Source organism: Malus domestica, chromosome 06 (assembly GCF_042453785.1).
Source record: "Malus domestica chromosome 06, GDT2T_hap1".
Classification (NCBI taxonomy): Eukaryota; Viridiplantae; Streptophyta; class Magnoliopsida; order Rosales; family Rosaceae; genus Malus; species Malus domestica.
The window spans coordinates 21,360,772-21,381,862 of NC_091666.1; the positions used below are offsets into that span (position 1 = coordinate 21,360,772).

General features: G+C 40.5%; 1 protein-coding gene across 1 annotated transcript; it reads left to right on the forward strand.

Annotated features, from left to right (window-relative positions):
* Nucleotides 1-19,297: 19,297 nt before the first annotated feature.
* LOC139196864 (uncharacterized) lies at nt 19,298-20,565 on the forward strand. The gene is made up of 2 exons (XM_070823211.1): nt 19,298-19,824; nt 20,409-20,565. Exons 1-2 carry the CDS (start codon nt 19,298-19,300, stop codon nt 20,563-20,565), a joined length of 684 nt encoding a protein of 227 aa, XP_070679312.1.
* Nucleotides 20,566-21,091: the final 526 nt, after the last annotated feature.

Below are 21,091 nucleotides of genomic sequence, written 5' to 3' on the forward strand. Positions count from 1 at the left end.
TCTCAATTATTTACATTGATGATGTTCTCATTTATTCTAAATTGATAGATGAGCATTGGAAACACTTACACATGTTCGCTAGGATAATTAAGGCAAATGGATTAGTTGTCTCAGCAACTAAAATTAAGTTATTCTGAACCTAAATTAGGTTTTTAGGGTACAATATCCACCAGTCTACTATTTAACCAATAGATAGGGTCATCCAATTTGCAAACAAGTTTCCAGATGAAATCACTGACAAAACCCAATTACAGAGATTTCTAGGATCCTTAAATTATGTTGCAGAATTTTATCCTCTCAGACAACAATGCAAACCTTTATTTGATTGTCACAAAGAAAATCCTTCACCTTGGTCTCATACTCATACTTCCATTGTCAAACAAATCAAATCCCATGTTAAGACTTTGCCCTGACTTGGCATTCCAACTCTCAATTCATTCAAAATTGTTGAAACTGATGCCTTTGAAATTGGTTATGGAGGTATTCTCAAACAGTCAGTCTCATCCGGATCTCCTGAACAAATTGTTCGTTTTCATTCAGGACTATGAAATCCAGTACAAAGTAATTATAGTACTATTAAAAAAAAGGATATTATCTATTGTATTATGCATTAGCAAATTTCAAAATAATTTATTAAATCAAATTTTTTTAGTCAGAATCGATTACAAATCTACAAAACATGTTTTACAAAAAGATGTTCAAAACATTGCATCAAAACAGATTTTTGCATGATGGCAAGCCATATTAAGTATTTTTGATTTTGAAATTGAATATATTAAAGGCAGCCAAAATTGCATCCTTGATTTCTTAACCAGAGAATTTTTGTAGGGAAAGAATGACAGAAAAAAGAACTGATCAAAGAAGGTTTCCAGCCACCTTACCACCACCACCAGTAAAACAAGAATCAAACCCAAATTCTTCATCGGCCTTAGTCATTACCAACTGTTTCACCCCCTAAGTTCCATAATAGGAAACCTTAGGCCAAACTACCAAACACCCCGTCCAAATTACCAAACGGCAATAGTCAGTCATTATAATCCATATTCAACTTTATCATACCAAATATCACCATCTCAATCAGCCAGTTACACCAAAACATCATCATATGTCAAGAAAAACCCTAGTGAATGCCTTTTCAGTATTCCTTTCAACATCCACCAAGAATAAGCACCAGAAAAAATAGCTAAAACAGTTTTCCACCCAATTTTCATTATCAGCCTACTGAATCTTATAAAACCCTCAAATGCTACCAAGCCATTCTCAATGAGACTAAATCCATTTCAATAAAACCACTATATAGCAAAACTCATGAAAACAAAATCCTTTACCATTCTCTTTACATTGGAAAGTTTTTAACTTAATTAGAATAGGGACTCCCCCTCTACCAAACCAAACCCCCTCATACACAACATGTTCTCATTCCTAATAACCATTACAATTATTTTGATTATATTTAAACATGGACTAACATTTTCCTTCATCAAACAGAAGACTTTAGTCATTCATGGTTTATCAATTTTGACAAGAGTTTCATATTAAATTTCCCAGCATAGTTTCCAAAATGGTGGTCAATTCATGGCCCAACAGCCAGCTTCTTACCAAAAGAACTCATGCAAGTCCTATCAGCTGGTTTCCAGAAGAAATTTGACAGAAGCCGATTTAACTACATTATTACACTTCTTCCATTATTCATGGCCAAGTACAAAGTCTTGTGGATTTTGAAGTGGAATTATGAAGTTGAAACCGGTGAAGTCTACAGATCAAGATTAGTCAAGTGGTGGGATAAATTTAATCATCAAAAGATCATCAATTTGGTCCTCTCAGTGTTTCTCGTCACTCCAGTTCCAACTATTCCAGCATAACCAATAATGGCGTTGCCAACCATTCCAGAACAATCTTTATCAGACATTAGTTCGTCTTCATCCCTCAAAGGAACAACCAAGTCATCCAAATCAACAAGTTCAAAGAAGAAAGAAAAATCATCCTAGCTTAAAGATTTAGCCTAATAGTTAATGGAAAAAACAGCTTTGCTCCATGACGAAGACTCAGACTCTGACGCTTTGGACGCATCCTCACAGCATCCAACCATTTAAGCAAGTTAAAAATCTCAAGCAACATATTATCAGGATTCCCAGGACCCATTCGATCTTTGAATAATTCAAACATGTGAAGATATAGTAACCAGACATGTGACCCTAATAGGGAACATGTTATTTCCAGCATCGAAAGCAGTAGCCATCATTCCAAATTCCAAAAAATTCACTGTTCATGAATAGTAAAATTACTTTTTTCACTATTCATCATCAGTAAAAGCAAGCCATCATTCTGCTTCCCAATAGGATCGTATAATTCAACAATCACCAACTTTAATCATCATCTCTCAGAAGACAACGAGATTCTTGGCCTCAATCATTCCATTATTTCTAGTTTATTAAAGGAAACCTTAGGTTTCATTCCAACAGGCTGAAACTTCTGCACATTCTCATCCTAGAACAGAAGCAATATTCAGCTTGTAATTTCCCAATTCAAAAATTGTAAACACTTTTAATTTTCAAATGTCAAGGATGCCTGCGTACACTAATATCCTTTTCATCAGTTATTTTTCCATTTGCTAACCCAATTGTCAGTAAATCAATTGTAAGTTCCAGTGTAAGTTTTGCAATAAAACTTATTTCCAAATTATATCTACATCACTATTTTAAATTCATTATTTTCATTAAGAATAATATTTTCATAACAACTAATTTTGAATGGCATAAAATTCTTACTCATAGTCAATTTATCGAGTATCTCAAGTTTAATGTAAACACCGATCAATTCTTTCTATTTGTTTATAACAGTTGGTTTCATGGCATTTTTAATCCTGGTTATCCTCCACATCAAGTTTCATATAATTCAACTAACAATTCATTCAACCCTAATCATCATTGCCCTTGGTATAATTGTCCTCATTGTCATTATTATCATTAGTTTCACCCCATTTGTCAATATATATATATAGGCCCTTTATGCAAAGGGATCCCCATTTTTTTTAAAAAAAAATGGGGATTAGGTGTGGGGCTCACTCTACATTGAACTTCAACAATTGGAACCATCTATTTTGTAAGTCTCGATTCATAGATCATCATTGGAAAAATTCGATTCAATCCGAAACCATTTGCCTATCTAATTATCAAGATAAATTTTCATTGCTTTTTATATAACAAAGTATTCGTTAATTTCTTTAAATCCAATTAGATGTCTTAAACATTTTCGATTTGGCTAATATTTTGCAAGGATGATCTATGAGGTGCAACTTCAAAAATAAACTGTTCAGATTGTTAAAGTTCGATGCAATATGGACCCTACAACTAATCCCCCTTTCTATAAAAAAATGGAGGTCCTTTCCCTTAAAGATTTCCTAAATATATATACAGTGGTAGAGCCACATGGAGACCAGGTTAGGGCCAGGCCTATCCTGAAATTTTGCCTATATATGGATATATGATTTTCTTTTTATCATATAGCATGTGGTTTATTGGTGATTAGAGTTTCACAATACTAAATGGTGATGTGTTCGAAACCTGCTAAATGGTTTATGTGTAAAGTGACGAATATACCCTCATTGGCTTAGTGATGTGGATGTACATAAGCAGTTTTAAATTATTATTTCTGTCATCGTAAATAAATAGTATTCGATGTCACGAATGCGTTGATGCGAGTTAGGCCCGAATCGGAGTCGTAACGAAAAAGTTACGATTATTTGAATAATAAATGGGTAAATAGCATTGTATTTTTGCTTGGATGTTGACCCTTATGTGCATCCCTTACCCAATTATTTTAGTTCCCATGTTCTTGAGCCTAATCAGATATGTGTCCCTATTGCTTTTGGACCAATTATAAAATTGGCCTTCTCTTTCTCTTCTGCCCAATCATGTATGCACACACACATACACTCTCATTCTCTCTCATTCTCGACTTTTCTCTCTTCTTCTTCCTTTGCACCGTGACACCCACACCCAAATCCATCAAAACCTTATAGATCGAGCGTGAGCTTTACATCATCGTGTTCCCCATGGCCTCACGATCCTAGTGATACCATTTGATCACCGAACGGATGTCGGGAACTTGAAAACCAGAAGCTCTGGCGAGGAGCCAAGTTTACTCCAATGCAATCTCGACGAGGTTAAGGAGTTTTAGGACTTGGAAAGGTATCCACTCAACTTCCCTAACACTTTGGAGTAGTTTGAAGTGGAGTAGACGTCAGAATAGGCAAGTTCATTGGCCGGATTTTCCAAGGAATTTTTCGATTGTTTTTCGTTTGGTTTTGGACTTTGAATAGGTATGAATGTGTTCTACTCTTCAAGACCTTCAAATCCATATAAATTTTATGGAATTTGGTTAAGAATTGAAGTAGATATAAGCTTTTGAAAATTTTCCACAAACCAGCGAGTGTAGACAATGGCTAGCGGCAGAGGCTGGCGAGTGACAGGAGAAGAAGAAGCTATATTTTGTTAACTTTAATGAAATATTATAATGACGTTAGGTAACGCTGTTACCATTTAACGGAATATTTTGCCTATTTTGACGGAATATTCCAAACGCCGTTAGGGTTTCTGTCAGTGTGCCATGCATGTGCCTGCTCGAGGCCGGTGCTTGTGGCCTTGCCTTAGCTGGCGCGTGAGGGCGCGTTTAGTGTCCAAAAATCTTTCTGAAAATTTATGTGGGTTCATATATTCAAACCTTTCATTTGAGTAAGCTATAAGAAGCTCATCCTAGATTTTGTATATGTGCTAATTAATTAACGTAAAAATAGTTGTATCACAGATAGGTGAGACAAACCTCGAGGACAAGCGTGGACAAGCCAGATTAGGGGGCTACGATCCTGCTACTTATTAATGAGTGGGCATTTGTTTTCTATATATATATGTGCGTGTGTGTATGTATATGCTTTACAGTTTCCATAAAACGTTTTAAAATGAATTATGCCTTGAATGCCATGTCGAGTGAGTATACATTATATTTATACACATTGCATTGTTATTAATTCAATTACATTGAATGATGCTGCGGAGGCCTAGGTAAGCTCCAAGTGAGTTAGTATATCGTTGAGTTAATTGCCTTACATTGGTATGCATAAATGCCTTTAGAGCTCATCATTACTGCACCCCAATGTTAGTACTCCCACCTCGGGCTAGGGCACAGTCCTTCAAGTCATTGTTCACCTCTTGCACCGCACGTTTACCTTGGATCCAAGTCTGGTGCCAGCCTGTCGTACAGACCATAATAGGTGGTTCTGAGTCGTAGGTGACCCGCGATTTATCGTACAACCTTCACATGATCATAGCACCTGAGCGTACATATTTACACCCAGCCTTGTCGTACAGGTCACATTAAGTGACTCCGACTTGTGTGCTAGCCTAGGTTGATGAGCTATAAGTCCAGTCGTACAGGTCACGTTAGGTGACTTTGACTGGCATGTTATTTTATATTGATTCTACACCTAGCTTACATGTTTTAGTGCTGAAACGTTATGACATGTTATATTTTGGTTTTCACTGCTCTTGTGCATTGTTTTTACATATATATGTTGTTTGTATATCATACTTAAGGCCTCTGTATTTAGACCTTATATAAATATTCGGGGGACTCAAATGTAATTATGTAATAAATAAATGGGCAAATATGTAATAAGTGAGGAGCCCTTATTCTATAAAAGGACTCCTCACTCTCCTCATTTGGGGAGGCCAAAATCTTAGGCTATGGGAAGAGAGCACACAGAAAATAGGCTAGAGAGCACACTGCCTCTAGCCTTATTGCATATTCATCATTCAGAGTGAAACAATATCAACATCAGTGTGGACGTAGCCCAAACATTGGGGTGAACCATGATACATCTTGTGTTCTTTACTTTCTTACAGATTCACGGTCGGATTTACGTTGTTCCAAGACCCCTCCGGTTTTGTGCATCAACATTTGGCGCCGTCTGTGGGAATCGACACGAAAAGCTATGTCAGTTCTCTTTCATTTTTTCACCTCCATTATGAATCTTAAAAAAACCTAAAATACATTGAAAAGTGTCCCACCATTTTTCTTTGAGAAGCAAAATCAATACCTCTGGTTTGTTTCCTTCTCCTCCAAGAACCACCAGCTAAACTGTCGTACACGCTTTAAACCTCCAACTTCACCCCCAATTCTTTTCTCTGTTCTTTCTCTCTCTACCTTACTCTCTGTAACTCTACTTTCTCTTTCTACCACACTCTCTGTCTCAGAGTGTCCTTAAACCGCTTGGAAACTCGCTCGCTGGCAGCTCGCTCATTTATATCGTCTCCTTAGGTTTCGTTGGTTCATTCTTTTGGTGCGTTTGGCTATGGCGTACGAGATTGTGGTGAGGTCCGCTGATTTTCCTGTGAAGAGGCCCAGGGAGGAAGAAGAAAACGACCCAAAAGCTGCTGCTTTAGTCGTGTCCAGGGAGACTGACGGTGGCAAGAAGCCTGATTTTGTCTCCGCTATTATTCCCGGATGATTCTCTGAGATTAGCCCAATGTGGCCAAACTCCAGACATTGTTCAGAAGAACCAAAGGAATAAGAACAAGCTAACTGGGTTTTCTCCAAACCCTCCAAAGAACCCTGTGTCAGGGGAAAAAAGAGGATTCTCTGACGCCATTGATGGGTGTTCTGAGAAATGGGCTTTTACCATGACTAATGGATATGAGGTTGATGTGGGTAAAGCAGCAGGCTTGAGTTCTCCATTAGCCAAGAATGAGGTTTCTTCTGTTCCTCTGTCGCCAAAGCTAGCAGCTCAGTTGGAGAAGAAGAACACTCAGGCCTTTAAGCAAGCTGCTGCTTCTCATTCTTGCAAGTCTATTGTTCTTACTCTCCTCCACTTCACCATCGACTATCTCTCTCTACAGTGTCGGCAGCAGCAGCGCTACCACCTCCAAATTCTCCATCTTTCAACCGAGGTCGGCCAAGCTCTCTTGTCTTCGTTTGAACTCACTCCACCCAACCCTCTCAAAGTTCGTGGTGATGAATGGTAAAAGAAGGGGATCGGGTGTGATGTGTTACACTTACGCTGTACTTCTCTCTGTCAACACCCTCTAGTTTATCTCCACCATTTCTACTGCGATTCTGTTACTTGCAAAAGGGATGCTGTTCAGAAATCGTTTCTTGTTCCCTTATTTCTTCTACAAGTGCCGGCTACCGTCATCTCATAGATTAAGGGTGAATATGGTATCTGAGCTGCATTTCTAGCCCTTCTTGTCCATCTATTCTTCTTTATTCCCAATTTTATTCAATTTGCCAGTGGGGATCAACCCATTTCTCTTAATCTACCCTTATTTCTCATAATCTACCCACCGCTGAGGACAAAAGGGGTTGGGATCAAGTGCATACAAGCACAGGTGGGTTGATGACCTCCAAAGAAGTGGTTGCGGAGCTCATGAGTGATAACTTCCAAATATGCTTTTTACAAATGGATATCAGCATAGAGACAGAGACAGAGACAGAGGCGCAATGGAAAGTGAAAAGAAAAAGCAAAAGGATGTATGGAAATGGAGTGGGAAACAAAAGCAGAAAGCAGAAAGAAAAGCAGAAAGCAAAAGAAGATAAAAACAAGCAGACATAATTGCGGTGGTAATGGCATGCAGAAAAGGGAATTATGAGAGTGACCCATTGAGCAGAGGGTCGGATTTATTTTCGAATGATGTGATTTATTTTTCATATCTTTTGAAGACATCTGTATAACCCCATCAGAGGGTAATCATAAAAAAAAAAAAAAAACGGCAAGCCCAAAATAATGGGTTGGAATGTTATGTGAAGGGTGAATGACCGTATGCCCAAAAGAGCCAGGCCCTATGACTTCAAAATTATTCGGCACCCTACCGCTATTATCACTAACTAGGTGATCAAAAGTACGTCCAGTACTCCAAATTTATTCGGCACCTTGGCGCTATTATCACCAACCAGGTGATCAAAAGTACGCCTAGTACTCCAAATTTATTCGGCACCCTACCGCTATTATCACCAACCAGGTGATCAAAAGTACGTTCAGTACTCCAAAATTATTCGGCAGCCTACCGCTATTATCACCAACCAGGTGATCAAAAGTACGTCCAGTTCTCTAAAATTATTCGGCAATCTGCCGCTATTATCACCAACCAGGTGATAAAAAGTACATCCAGTACTCCAAAAATTATTCGGCAGCCTGCCGTTATTATCACCAACTAGGTGATCAAAAGTACGTCCAGCACTCCAAAATTATACATGAGCATCACTCATGTCAATCATACATAAACATTCATGACCATCCTTCATGTCAACATTCATAAGCATCACTCATGTCAACATTCATGAGCATCACTCATGTCAACATCCATGAGCATCACTCATGTCAATCAACATAAAACATTCATGAGCATCACTCATGTCAATCAACTTCGAAAGCTTTATTTACAGAGCTTCAGCTTCAAAAGCTTCACTTACAAAAGCTCCAGCTTCAAAGCTTCACTTGCAAAGCTTCACCTGCAAAGCTTCAGTGCAGGGTGTACAAATATCGCCTTCGAACAACCACCACTTCGGCCCATACATGGATTCAATTTGAAGTCTCTAGCCAACAGATTCTATTGACTGAAGACTTGGGGGATTACACTATGTACCATATATTGGGCTTCCGCAACTAGGCCTCATGAAAAATACTCGGGGGACTTAACCCATTATTCATGTATTGAGGAGCGAGCCCTTATTCTATTAAAATGACTCCTTCACCATCATTAAAGAGCATCGCTGCCTGCTGAGCAACTGCCTCGCCGCGAGTATCACTCCTAACCCATCATTTATGTATTGAGGAACGAGCCCTTATTTTATAAAAGGGACTTCGTCACCATCATTAGAAAGCATCAACTCTAGCCCATCATTCATGTATTGAGGAGCGAGCCCTTATTCTATAAAAGAGACTCCCTCACCTTCAACACCACATGTCGAGCCAACCAAGGCAACATAAGCCACAAACCAAGAAGCCTCGCAACATGTGCAACTTCTAGTTGAGCATCATTTCAGATTGAGCACCGCCTCATATCGAGTATCTATTCTAGACGACATCTAGTTACTTCGGCCCACACATGGACATAATTTCAAGTCTCCAGCCAAAAGACTCTCTTAACTGAAGACTTGGGGGACTAATGTTTGTACCATACTTAGGGCCTCCGTATTTAGACCTCATATAAATACTCGGGGGACTCAAATGTAATTATGTAATAAATGAAGGGTAAATATGTAATAAGTGAGGAGCCCTTATTCTATAAAATCTTAGGCCATGGGAAGAGAGCACACAGAAAATAGGCTAGAGAGCAGACTGCCTCTAGCCTTCTTGTATATTCATCATTAAGAGTGAAACAATATCAACATTAATGTGGACGTAGCCTAAACATTTGGGTGAACCACGATACATCTTGTGTTCTTTACTTTCTTGCAGATTCACGGTTGGATTTTTGTTGTTCTAAGACCCCTCCGATTTTGTGCATCAATATATGTATTATTATTTTCTGGGAGCTATACAGGTTTTACAGTGAGGGTTATTATGTTCAGAAAGATAACTATGTTTTCAAAAGCTTTGTTTTTGCCCACACACGCTTTTGTTTTGCACCCTTCCAGGTCTTACATAGATGTTTGTATCTATGGCTCACGAAGACTATATGGCGGTTCTGACTTTTCCATAAATAAATGTAGGGATCTTCTCCCCGTTTGTATAATTAGTACTTGTTCAGTTTGACTACACTGTTGGATTGCCTATGCTCTGAATACTTGTATTCGGTTTTTGGTCACTTCCACACACTTATATATATTATCTCTAGTTTAAATAAGTTTAGGTTTGGTTTTTATTTATTTATTCACATATTCTTGTTACTATAACTTCTGTTGTGCACTAGGCTATGTCACCCTCACGTGAAGGCCAGCATGCCTCGACTCAGGTCAGGGTATGTCAGTTTGGTATCAGAGCCACGCTGCTGTTCGGTGCAGATGTGTTGGCGAGGACCTTGGGTTTTCCTTCAGACGGATGGATTGTAAGATCCTGTATCGACCAACAGAAAGGGGGTGATGTGCCTTATATGTACATGCTCCATTCCCTATAGCATGAGGCTTTTTGGGAACTCATTGGTTTCGAATTCCATTGGAACTCCGAAGTTAAGCGAGTTTGGGTGAGAGTAATCCTAGGATGGGTGACCCACTGGGAAGTTCTCGTCTGAGTTCCTAGAAACAAATCCGTGAGGAATGGTAAACCCAAAGTGGACAATATCGTGCTACGGTGGAGTCGAGATTGGGATGTGAGAGTTATGCTCTTATGATATCATCTTCTTAATACCGAACTTTTCATACAAATTTTAAAGCTCCATCACATTTGTTTGATTAAAATATTTCATACCAATAATACTTTTTTTATAATTTTTCTCCAAATAATTATATTGCTATATTTTGTCTAATTTCTTTAATATGGTTTAAAGGCCTCTCCTAGGATGGATTTCTAGCTCCGCCACTGTGTGTGTATGTATGTATATATATATGTATGTATGTATGTGTGTGTATGTGTATGTATATATATTTAATATTCCACAAAATAATTTTCTTTCCCTGTAATGAGGAACTTAGGTCGACAAGAAGTACTTACCAATTTTTGGCATGGATTTTCTTCCTCGCCTCTTCTTTACTGGGACAAAAAGTTGAAGTTCGTTACAGGGGGAAAAATATCGACAAGTACACTGCAAAATGTGAGCCACCATGCGTCTCGGTCATGGTTAATGTGCAAATTCTTTTGTTGGTGAAAGTTGGTGTGCAAATTTTAACAGACAGGAAATTTGATAAAGGATATAAATACTTGTGACCATCACCTAATGGAAACCTACTTGTGATATAAAGTACTTTCACTATACAAGCATCATAAGCGGATCTTTATTCATTCTCTTTATTATCATATAAATGTTAACTTTAAAATAATCATTCAATTTAGAGATCATTAAGTCACCCATCAGTGTCAAACAAATTAATGATTTGTAACAAGTATCATCATCATGGCATGAACAACCCATTTGTTTGATGCATGTGGATGGCTAAACATTTTCCAAATTTTTTTTTTTAAGAGATGATCTTTACATGATTATAAAAAAAAAATAATAATAAAGGAATAGTTATGATTATAATGTTGAATAAGTAAGTTGCCCCATAGGGTGAATACAAGTATTTTCTCAGGTTTTTTTTATATACTTATTTGTGATTAATTAATAAAAGTTAGGATCCCTTGCTTCTCCTCCACAATTAGGTGAAATTAATAAAACCTTCACATGTTGAGTATACAGCATGTATGAATAAAACTCAATATCACGTTCTTCGCCCCCCTGAAGGGACAAAGTATAGATAATTTATTATATGGTCCCAATTGGATGTCACCGAAGCTTCAATAGATAAATAAGTGTACATTTTTCATCTTGCATTACAAATCATGTCCATGGAACCATTTAGAAGGCAAGAATCTCATCTAAGCGTGTTTGCATATCCCAATTAAAAAAATGCAAAATGGTCAATTTGATTCCAGAACTCACTTGTACTTATTCCTTTCCAATTCAAGTAAATACATTAATTAGTCAAGCTGTCTAAAAAATATAAATACACAATATTGCTACCATTACCAAACGTAGAACTCTTATACTTCTCAATCAATCATTGAGAAGTACAAAACCATACAACAACAACAACAACAACAACAACAAAGCCTTTTCCCACTAAGTGGGGTCGGCTATATGAATCCTAGAATGCCATTGCGCTCGGTTTTGTGTCATGTCCTCCGTTAAATCCAAGTACTCTAAGTCTTTTCTTAGGATCTCTTCCAAAGTTTTCCTAGGTCTTCCTCTACCCCTTCGGCCCTGAACCTCTGTCCCGTGGTCACATCTTCGAACCGGAGCGTCAATAGGCCTTCTTTGCACATGTCCAAACCACCGTAACCGATTTTCTCTCCTCTTTCCTTCAATTTCGGCTACTCCTACTTTACCTCGGATATCCTCATTCCTAATCTTATCCTTTCTCGTGTGCCCACACATCCAATGAAGCATCCTCATCTCCACTACACCTACGTGTTGATGCTTCACCGCCCAACATTCTATGTCATACAGCATTGCCGGCCTTATTGCCGTCCTATAAAATTTTTCCTTGAGCTTCAGTGGCCTACGACGGTCACACAACACGCCAGATGCACTCTTCCACTTCATCCATCCAGCTTGTATTCTATGGGTGAGATCTCCATCAAATTCTCCGTTCTTTTGCAAGATAGATCCTAGGTAGCGAAAACGGTCGCTCTTTGGTATTTCCTGATCTCCGATCCTCACCCCTAACTCATTTTGGCCTCCGTTTGCACTGAACTTGCACTCCATATATTCTGTCTTTGATCGGCTTAGGCGAAGACCTTTAGATTCCAACACTTCTCTCCAAAGGTTAAGCTTCGCGTTTACCCCTTCCTGCGTTTCATCTATCAACACTATATCGTTTGCGAAAAGCATACACCAAAAATATCATCTTAAATATTAAGTTTGTGATCTTCGCTAGATTGCTCCGATCATTAGTGTGGATAAGTATGTAAATGGATAGAGACAGGAAGCAAACACAAGATGTACGTGGTTCACCCAGATTGGCTACATCCACGGAGTAAAGGAGTTCTCATTAATTGTGAAGGGTTTACACAGTATATAGGTTCAAGCTCTCCTTTAGTGAGTACAAGTGAATGATTTAGTACAAATGACATTAGGAAATATTGTGGAAGAATGATCTCGTAATCACGAAACTTTTAAGTACCGAAATGTGGTATCGTCTTCACTTGCCTTATCTGTCTCATAGGTAGATGTGGCATCTTCTTTGGAAGTACTCTTCCTCCCTTCAGGGGTGGTATCTTTAACTGGTGGAGATGCACAAGGTAATGTATCAATTTCACTTGACGCTTACTTGTAGTTTCAGGCTTGGTCAAGCGCGATACAAACCATGTAGTAAGAGTCCCCCAAGTCGCTGAGCTAGGGGATCTGCTGAAAGAGGTGACAGACAAGGTAAGCAATCAGAGCTCCAAGCAATCAGTCCCAGATCAGAAGTTTGATTTCGAGTTCCGGCTGATTGTTATCCTTCTCCTTATCTTGCAGGTAGTATGAATGATAAAGAGAAGAAAAGGAGAAAAGGTGATATGAGATACTTTTGCTTTTGAAGAAGTAACTTTCCACAGGCTTATTCTTGAACTGGGCTGAAGGGTTTTCTTGTTTCCGCCAGAGTATAAGGCCGACTGAAGAATTTGAGGGTCAAAACAAGTCCATCAAATCTAGAGTACGTTCGACCCTGCTGATATGGGATACTTTTGCTGTTGACAAAGTAGTGGATGTATCGGCACGTGTTCTGTTGCGCTTGTCTCCACATGCTTCCTTGCATCCTTCTCACTTGCCCTATTTGTTCCTCAGGCAGATGTGGTATCTTCTCAGGAAGCATAAGATGTTGAAGATGAGTACTCGAGAGCAATGGGGTTCCAGGCAGTCAGTTCCGGACTGGAAGCTTGATTCCAAGTGCTGACTGATTGCTCTCTTTCTCCTTATCTTGTAGGTAAGAACAAGGCCAAAGGAAAAGACAGGGAAAAAGAAAGCTGATGATATGAGATATTCTTGCTCTGGTGTAGCTTGTTTGCAGAGGTATTCTCGGGGGGAAAGAAAGCTGAGTATTTCGAGAGGCTTCGTCAGGAGTGCCCTCTCAGATATGAGGAAGGGTTGAGCATTTTTGCAGGTCTGCTTGTTCGTTGAGGATGAAGGTCGACATATATAGGAGTTTCCCTAACAAGAATGAGTAATACTATTCTTTTACCCTGCTTGGTCATAGCATGGTAGTGGGAGCTGCCAGCTTCACGTGTTTTAACTCTGTTAGAGCACTTTGAAAAAGTGGTCTGTGGTATCTGGAAAGATGATGTTACGTGTGAAGATTACAGACAAGCTTTATCCAAGGAGATCTGGCTCTCGAAGTTGAGAAAGCGGTGCCTCTTCGGTTTTCGAACAAGCAATCCTGTCAGGGATCTGTCTCTCGAGATTCAGAAAACGGTGCCTCTTCGATTTTTGAGAAAGCAATCCTGCTAGGAGTCTGGCTCTCGAGATTCGGAGAGCGGTGTCTCGTCGCTTTTTGAGAAAGTAATCATGTTGGGAGTCTAGCTCTCGAGATTCGGAGGACGGTGCCTCTTCGATCTTGAAGCAAGCAATCTTGTTGGGAGTGTTTTCTAGAATATGAGTAAAGGTTAGGCCTGTTTGCTAGTCTACCTTGCCACGGAGCACAGAGGTTGACCCACAGGGACTTTCCAATTATCCAGCAGTGGTCCTGTTCCTTTACCCTTGTGGGTAATAATATGGTAGCTAGACCTTCAAAATTTATGTGTCTAAACTTTGTTAGTGCTGTTTCTTTGCTATTCTTTTACCCTTCTTGGTCATAGCGATGTAATGGGAGCTACAAGCTTCACGTGTCTAAACTTTGTTAGAGATTTTTGGCAAAGTTATCTGTGGTACCCGTAAGCTGATGTTGCGTGTGGAAAGTGAATGATTGAACAGTAACATTCACGTGCTTTCTACTTCACTAGAAATCTTCGACAGAATGCCCGTAATTTCCACAAAGTTGAGTGTGCATGTGACAGGTGCTGACAAGGCTGAAAACGCAGATGCCTCTTCGATTTCTGAGATCGGCCCTCGTGGTCTCTGAGCAGCCCAGCTTTTAAGAAAGCAAGCGCCTCTTCGATTTCTGCGATCGACCTTCATGGTTTTTTAGCAGCCCAGCTTTTGAGAAAGGAAACGCCTCTTCGATTCCTGAGATCGACCCTCGTGGTTTCTGAGCAGTCCAGCTTTTGAGAAAGCAAACGCCTTTTCGATTTCTGAGCAGGCACCTCTTTGATTTCTGAAGCTCCATCGAGTGCAAATTTTTATAGAGGCTGGTATTAAGTTCCAAAGCACACTTGAATCTCCACCAGTAGAAGCTCCCTTCTTGCATTTCTAAGATCTTGATTTGTCCGACCTTTTTTCTCTTCAACACCCTTGAAAATGTTTGGCCCCTCCGACCGTCGTTTTGATTTGAACCTTGTTGAAGAGGCAGCCACGCCTTCTCCAGACAACATATGGCGCCCATCCTTCTTATCCCTTACTGGTCATCTTATTGTTGGGGATTCCGTGATGAAGAATGATATGATCGCTGCGGTGGTGGCCATGAACCTTCTCACTCCCAAAGATAACAGACTACTTTCCAAACGGTCTGATGAGTTGGCTGTTAAGGATTCTCTGGCTCTCAGTGTTCAGTGTGCAGGTTCTGTGTCTAATATAGCCCAACGCCTATTTGCTCGAACTCGCCAAGTTGAATCATTGGCGGCTGAAGTGATGAGTCTCAAACAGGAGATTAGAGGGCTCAAGCATGAGAATAAACAGTTGCACCGGCTCGCACATGACTATGCTACAAACATGAAGAGGAAGCTTGACCAGATGAAGGAATCTGATGGTCAGATTTTACATGATCATCAGAGGTTTGTGGGTTTGTTCCAAAGGCATTTATTGCCTTCGTCTTCTGGGGCTGTACCGCGTAATGAAGCTCCAAATGATCAACCTCCGATGCCTCCTCCTTCTAGGGTGCTGTCCAGTACTGAGGCTCCGAATGATCCCCCTCTGGTGCCTTCTCTTTCTGGGGCTATGCCGACTACTGAGACTTCTCCTAAGCAACCTTTGTGAAGGCTCTCTCTTGTTTGTTTATTTTGACTCGTGTATATGTACATATTTGTAACTTCTTAGAGATATCAATAAATAAGCTTTGTTTCATTTCAACGTATTGTGTTAAATACACCAAAGCCTTCTTCACTAAGTTCTTTGAATTTTTCTTTTGTTGAAGCTTGTATGTTGAAGCTTTGTGAGTGGAGCATGTAGGTTGAGGTAGTGTTCCCTTAATTTCCCGAGTGAGGAAAACTTCTCAATTGGAGACTTGAAAAATCCAAGTCACAGAGTCGGGTCGGCTATATGAATCTTAGAATGCCATTGTGCTCGATCCTGTGTCATGTCCTCCGTTAGATCCAAGTACTCTAAGTCTTTTCTTAGAGTCTTTTCCAAAGTTTTCCTAGGTTTTCCTCTACCCCTTCGGCCCTGAACCTCTGTTTAGCAGTCGCATCTTCTAACCGGAGCGTCAGTAGGCCTTCTTTGCACATGTCCAAACCACCGTAATCGATTTTCTCTCAGTTTTCCTTCAATTTCGGCTACTCCTACTTTACCTCGGATATCCTCATTCCTAATCTTATCCTTTCTCATGTGCCCACACATTTAACGAAGCATCATCATCTCCGCTACACCCATTTTGTGTACGTGTTGATGCTTCACCGCCCAACATTCTGTGCCATACAGCATCGCCGGCCTTATTGCCGTCCTATAAAATTTTCCCTTAAGCTTCAGTGGCATACGATGATAACACAACACGCCGGATGCACTCTTCCACTTCATCCATCCAGCTTGTATTCTATGATTGAGATCTCCATCTAATTCTCCGTTCTTTTGCAAGATAGATCCTAGGTAGCGAAAACGGTCGCTCTTTGGTATTTCCTGATCTCCGATCCTCACCCCTAACTCATTTTGGCCTCCATTTGCACTGAACTTGCACTCCATATATTCTGTCTTTGATCGGCTTAGGCGTAGACCTTTAGATTCCAACACTTCTCTCCAAAGGTTAAGCTTCGCATTTACCCCTTCCTGAGTTTCATCTATCAACACTATATCGTCTGCGAAAAGCATACACCAAGGAATATCATCTTGAATATGTCCTGTTAACTCATCCATTACCAACGCAAAAAGGTAAGGACTTAAGGATGAGCCTTGATGTAATCCTACAGTTATGGGGAAGCTTTCGGTTTGTCCTTCATGAGTTCTTACGGCAGTCTTTGCTCCTTCATACATATCCTTTATAGCTTGGATATATGCTACTCGTACTCCTTTCTTCTCTAAAATCCTCCAAAGAATGTCTCTTGGGACCCTATCATACGTTTTTTCCAAATCTATAAAGACCATGTGTAAATCCTTTTTCCATCTCTATATCTTTCCATCAATCTTCGTAAGAGATAGATTGCCTCCATGGTTGAGCGCCCTGGCATGAACCCGAATTGGTTGTCCGAAACCCGTGTCTCTTGCCTCAATCTATGCTCAATGACTCTCTCCCAGAGCTTCATTGTATGACTCATTAGCTTAATACCCCTATAGTTCATGCAATTTTGTACGTCGCCCTTATTCTTGTAAATAGGCACCAAGGTGCTCTTTCGCCACTCGTTTGACATCTTCTTCGTTTTCAAAATCCTATTGAAAAGGTCAGTGAGCCATGCTATACCTGTCTCTCCCAAGGCTTTCCACACTTTAATCAGTATATCGTCTGGGCCCACTGTTTTTCTATGCTTCATCTTCTTCAAAACTACAACCACATCTTCCTTCCTGATTCCACGATAAAAGAAGTAGTTTCTACACTCTTCTGAGTTACTCAACTCCCCTAAAGGAGTACTCTTTTCATGTCATTCATTTAAAAGATTATGAAAATAACTTCTCCATCTGTCTTTGACCACGTTCTCTGTAGCAAGAACCTTTCCATCCTCATCCTTAATGCACCTCACTTGGTTTAAGTCCCTTGTCTTCTTTTCCCTTGCTCTAGCTAGTTTATAGATATCCAACTCTCATTCTTTGGTATCTAGTCGCTTATACATATCGTCATAAGCCGCTAACTTAGCTTCTCTCACAGCTTTCTTCGCCTCTTGCTTCGCTCTTCTATACCCTTCACCATTTTCATCGGTCCTATCCTTGTATAAGGCTTTACAACATTCCTTCTTAGCCTTCACCTTTGTTTGTACCTCCTCATTCCACCACCAAGATTCCTTTTGGTGTGGAGCAAAGCCCTTGGACTCTCCTAATACCTCTTTTGCTACTTTTCGGATACAGCTAGCCATGGAATCCCACCTTTGGCTAGCTTCCCCCTCTCTATCCCACACACACTGGGTGATTACTTGCTCTTTGAAAATGACTTGTTTTTCTCCTTTTAGATTCCACCATCTAGTCTTTGGGCACTTCCAAGTCTTGTTCTTTTTTCTCACTCTTTTGATATGTACATCCATCACCAACAAGCGATGTTGATTAGCCAAGCTCTCCCCTGGTATAACTTTGCAATCCTTACAAGTTATACGATCCCCTTTCCTCATTAGAAGAAAATCTATTTGTGTTTTTGACGACCCACTCTTGTAGGTGATCACCATGTTCTTCTCTCTTCTTAAAGAAGGTGTTGGCTAAGAAGAGATCATATGCCATTGCAAAATCCAAGATAGCTTCCCCATCCTCATTTCTCTCCCTAAAACCATGGCCACCATGAAAACCTCCATAGTTTCTTGTCTCCCTGCCCACGTGTCCATTTAAATCTCCTCCTATAAATAACTTCTCCATCTGAGCAATTCCTTGCACCAAGTCTCCAAGGTCTTCCCAAAATTTCTCCTTCGAACTCGTATCCAAACCTACTTGAGGTGCGTACGCACTAATCACATTGATGAGTTCTTGTCCTATTACAATCTTGATTGCCATGATTCTATCTCCTACCCTCTTGACATCTACAACATCTTGTGTCAAGGTCTTGTCCACAATGATGCCAACACCGTTTCTCGTTCTATTTGTGCCCGAATACCAAGGCTTAAACCCTGAGTTTTCTAGATCCTTTGCCTTAAGACCAACCTACTTAGTTTCTTGTAGGCACATAATATTTATCCTTCTCCTCACCATAACTTCCACTACTTCCATAGATTTTCCCGTTAAGGTTCCTATATTCCACGTTCCTAAACGCATTCTACTCTCTTGAACTCTACCCTTCTGTCCTAGCTTCTTCACCATCCCCCGTCTAATAGGATCAAATTACTTCTTTTGTGTGTCCTATGTAAAGTTGATAGGAGCATATGCTCCCAAACAACTTTGAGTGGAGTCGTTCGAAAAGAAGTTTCTATGGCTCCTTTGCTCATTTAACACTGCATCCGGGTGCCGATGGAGATACAGCGACCCTTGCTCACTTATCATTGTGCTCGGGCCACACAGCGCGCCACTTACGGGTGACGTCTTAGCTTTAGCGCGATTTCATTCTGGATTCATTGTCATAAGGATTCGACGTAACTGTGGAGTGCTGGCTGTCGACTACTTGACGCCCTCCCCCTCCTCCTTTATCCGGGCTTGGGACCGGCAATGTAAGATAAACTTACACAGGCGGAGTTAGAAGTACAAAACCATAAAAATGAAAAATGGCTGAGAAGAACAATCACATGGGACCGGTTCCTGTGCTCCCCAGAAGAGATAAAGAATCCGCGGCGTATTTGCAATCTGAGGAGCTCAGACGTCAGAAGAGAAGGATGATGTACAAGTACATTTGTATTTTCCTTGTAGTTCATATCATAGTAATCATAATAATTGCACTCACTGTGATGAAGGTTAAGTACCCGAAGGTCAGGTTAGGCAACATCAACGTCCGAAGCCTCAACTCTGACCCAACAACACCTTCGTTTGACGCAATCACAACCCAGGTAAGGGTCAAGAACACAAACTGGGGTTCTTACAAGTTTGATGCTGCCACTGTCATGTTTTTGCACCAAGGCGTGACTATGGGGCAAGTTTCAATTCTGAAGGACCAAGCTGGAATGCGTTCCACCAAGAAGGTCAGTGTCATGGTGAGTTTGAACTCACAGGGCAGTTCCAATCTTGGCAGTGAATTGAAAAGTGGGGTGTTGACGCTGAGCAGCCAAGCCAAATTGAGTGGAAAAGTTAAATTGTTGTTTGTTTGTACCATACTTGAATAACCCCGAAACTACTAAGCACCGGTCAACATTATACCGCCAAGGACCCACAAGAGTCTCCCTCCAACCAAGAGGCCAATCACAATGCGACACATGTCAACATCAGAGGCCAATCATAACGCGACACGTGGCGACATCAGAGGCCAATCACAGTACGACACGTGTTAATGTCAGAATGACATATGTCAATGTTAAAATGAAACTAGAAACTTTCTTCTATAAATCAAGATCATTCTCTCACAATATTTCCTAATGTCATTTGTACTAAATCATTCACTAGTACTCACTAAAGGGGAGCTTGAACCTATGTACTTGTGTAAACCCTTCACAATTAATGAGAACTCCTCTACTCCGTGGACATAGCCAATTTGGGTGAACCACGTACATCTTGTGTTTGTTTCCCTATCTCTATCTATTTGCATACTTATCCACACTAGTGACCTGAGCAATCTAGCGAAGGTCACAAACTTAACACTTTTTGTTGTACCAAAGTCCTCACTGATTTTGTGCATCAACATTTGGCACCGTCTGTGGGAACGACACTTATTCCCATTCTTTTTAGATTTGTCAAGCTGGTCTCCACCATTCGTACACTCTCTTTTGACCAAGCATCCCTCTCCAACATGGGGAGTGAAGGAAGCCACAACACACAGAACGACACCCCCTTCGCACCTGGTGTGAAGCAACGAAAGAATGAACAAAAGAAGTTTGCTCTTTAGGCTAAAGTCGATGAGCTGGAGGCTCAAAACAACAAGATAGCGATGAAGAATGAGATCCTCCAAGAACAGTATGAGAAGGTCTTCGAGATGCTCCACGAGGCTAGATATACTAAAACACACGAGCTCATCACCCCTGTGGAAGTCAACCATCAACTGGGTGCCTCCAAACACGGAGGGTCATTTTCCCTCAACATAGGTATCCCTGTTAAGGAGCGAGCTACTCATCGAAATGGCAACTAACATGAGACTTATCTCAACCCAGCTGCTTCAACCAGAAGCAAGAGGAGTGGAGGAAGGTACCTCCTTACAAAAGGAGTGGAAGGATCGAAAGCCGTCTTTCGCGACTGTCGAGACTTCCTAAAGCAACGTCGAGACAATCTCATCCATGTAAGCTCGAAGATCAATGACCCAATGGTCTCTAAAAGACTCGTTCCTCTCTTATGTCTCAGGCTGGCTACCAATTTGGGGAAGGGGAAACAAGTGCTAGAGGAACACGAAGGTATAGAGGACTCAGAGATGTTCCGAC

What these genes read in the sequence shown, in the direction of transcription:
- LOC139196864 (XM_070823211.1), top strand. Translation starts at nt 19,298, where the DNA reads ATGGCTGAGAAGAACAATCACATGGGACCGGTTCCTGTGCTCCCCAGA. An exon ending in AGTGGAAAAGTTAAATTGTT is followed by an intron (nt 19,825 to 20,408) that starts GTTTGTTTGTAC and finishes CATTCTTTTTAG; the next exon opens with ATTTGTCAAGCTGGTCTCCA.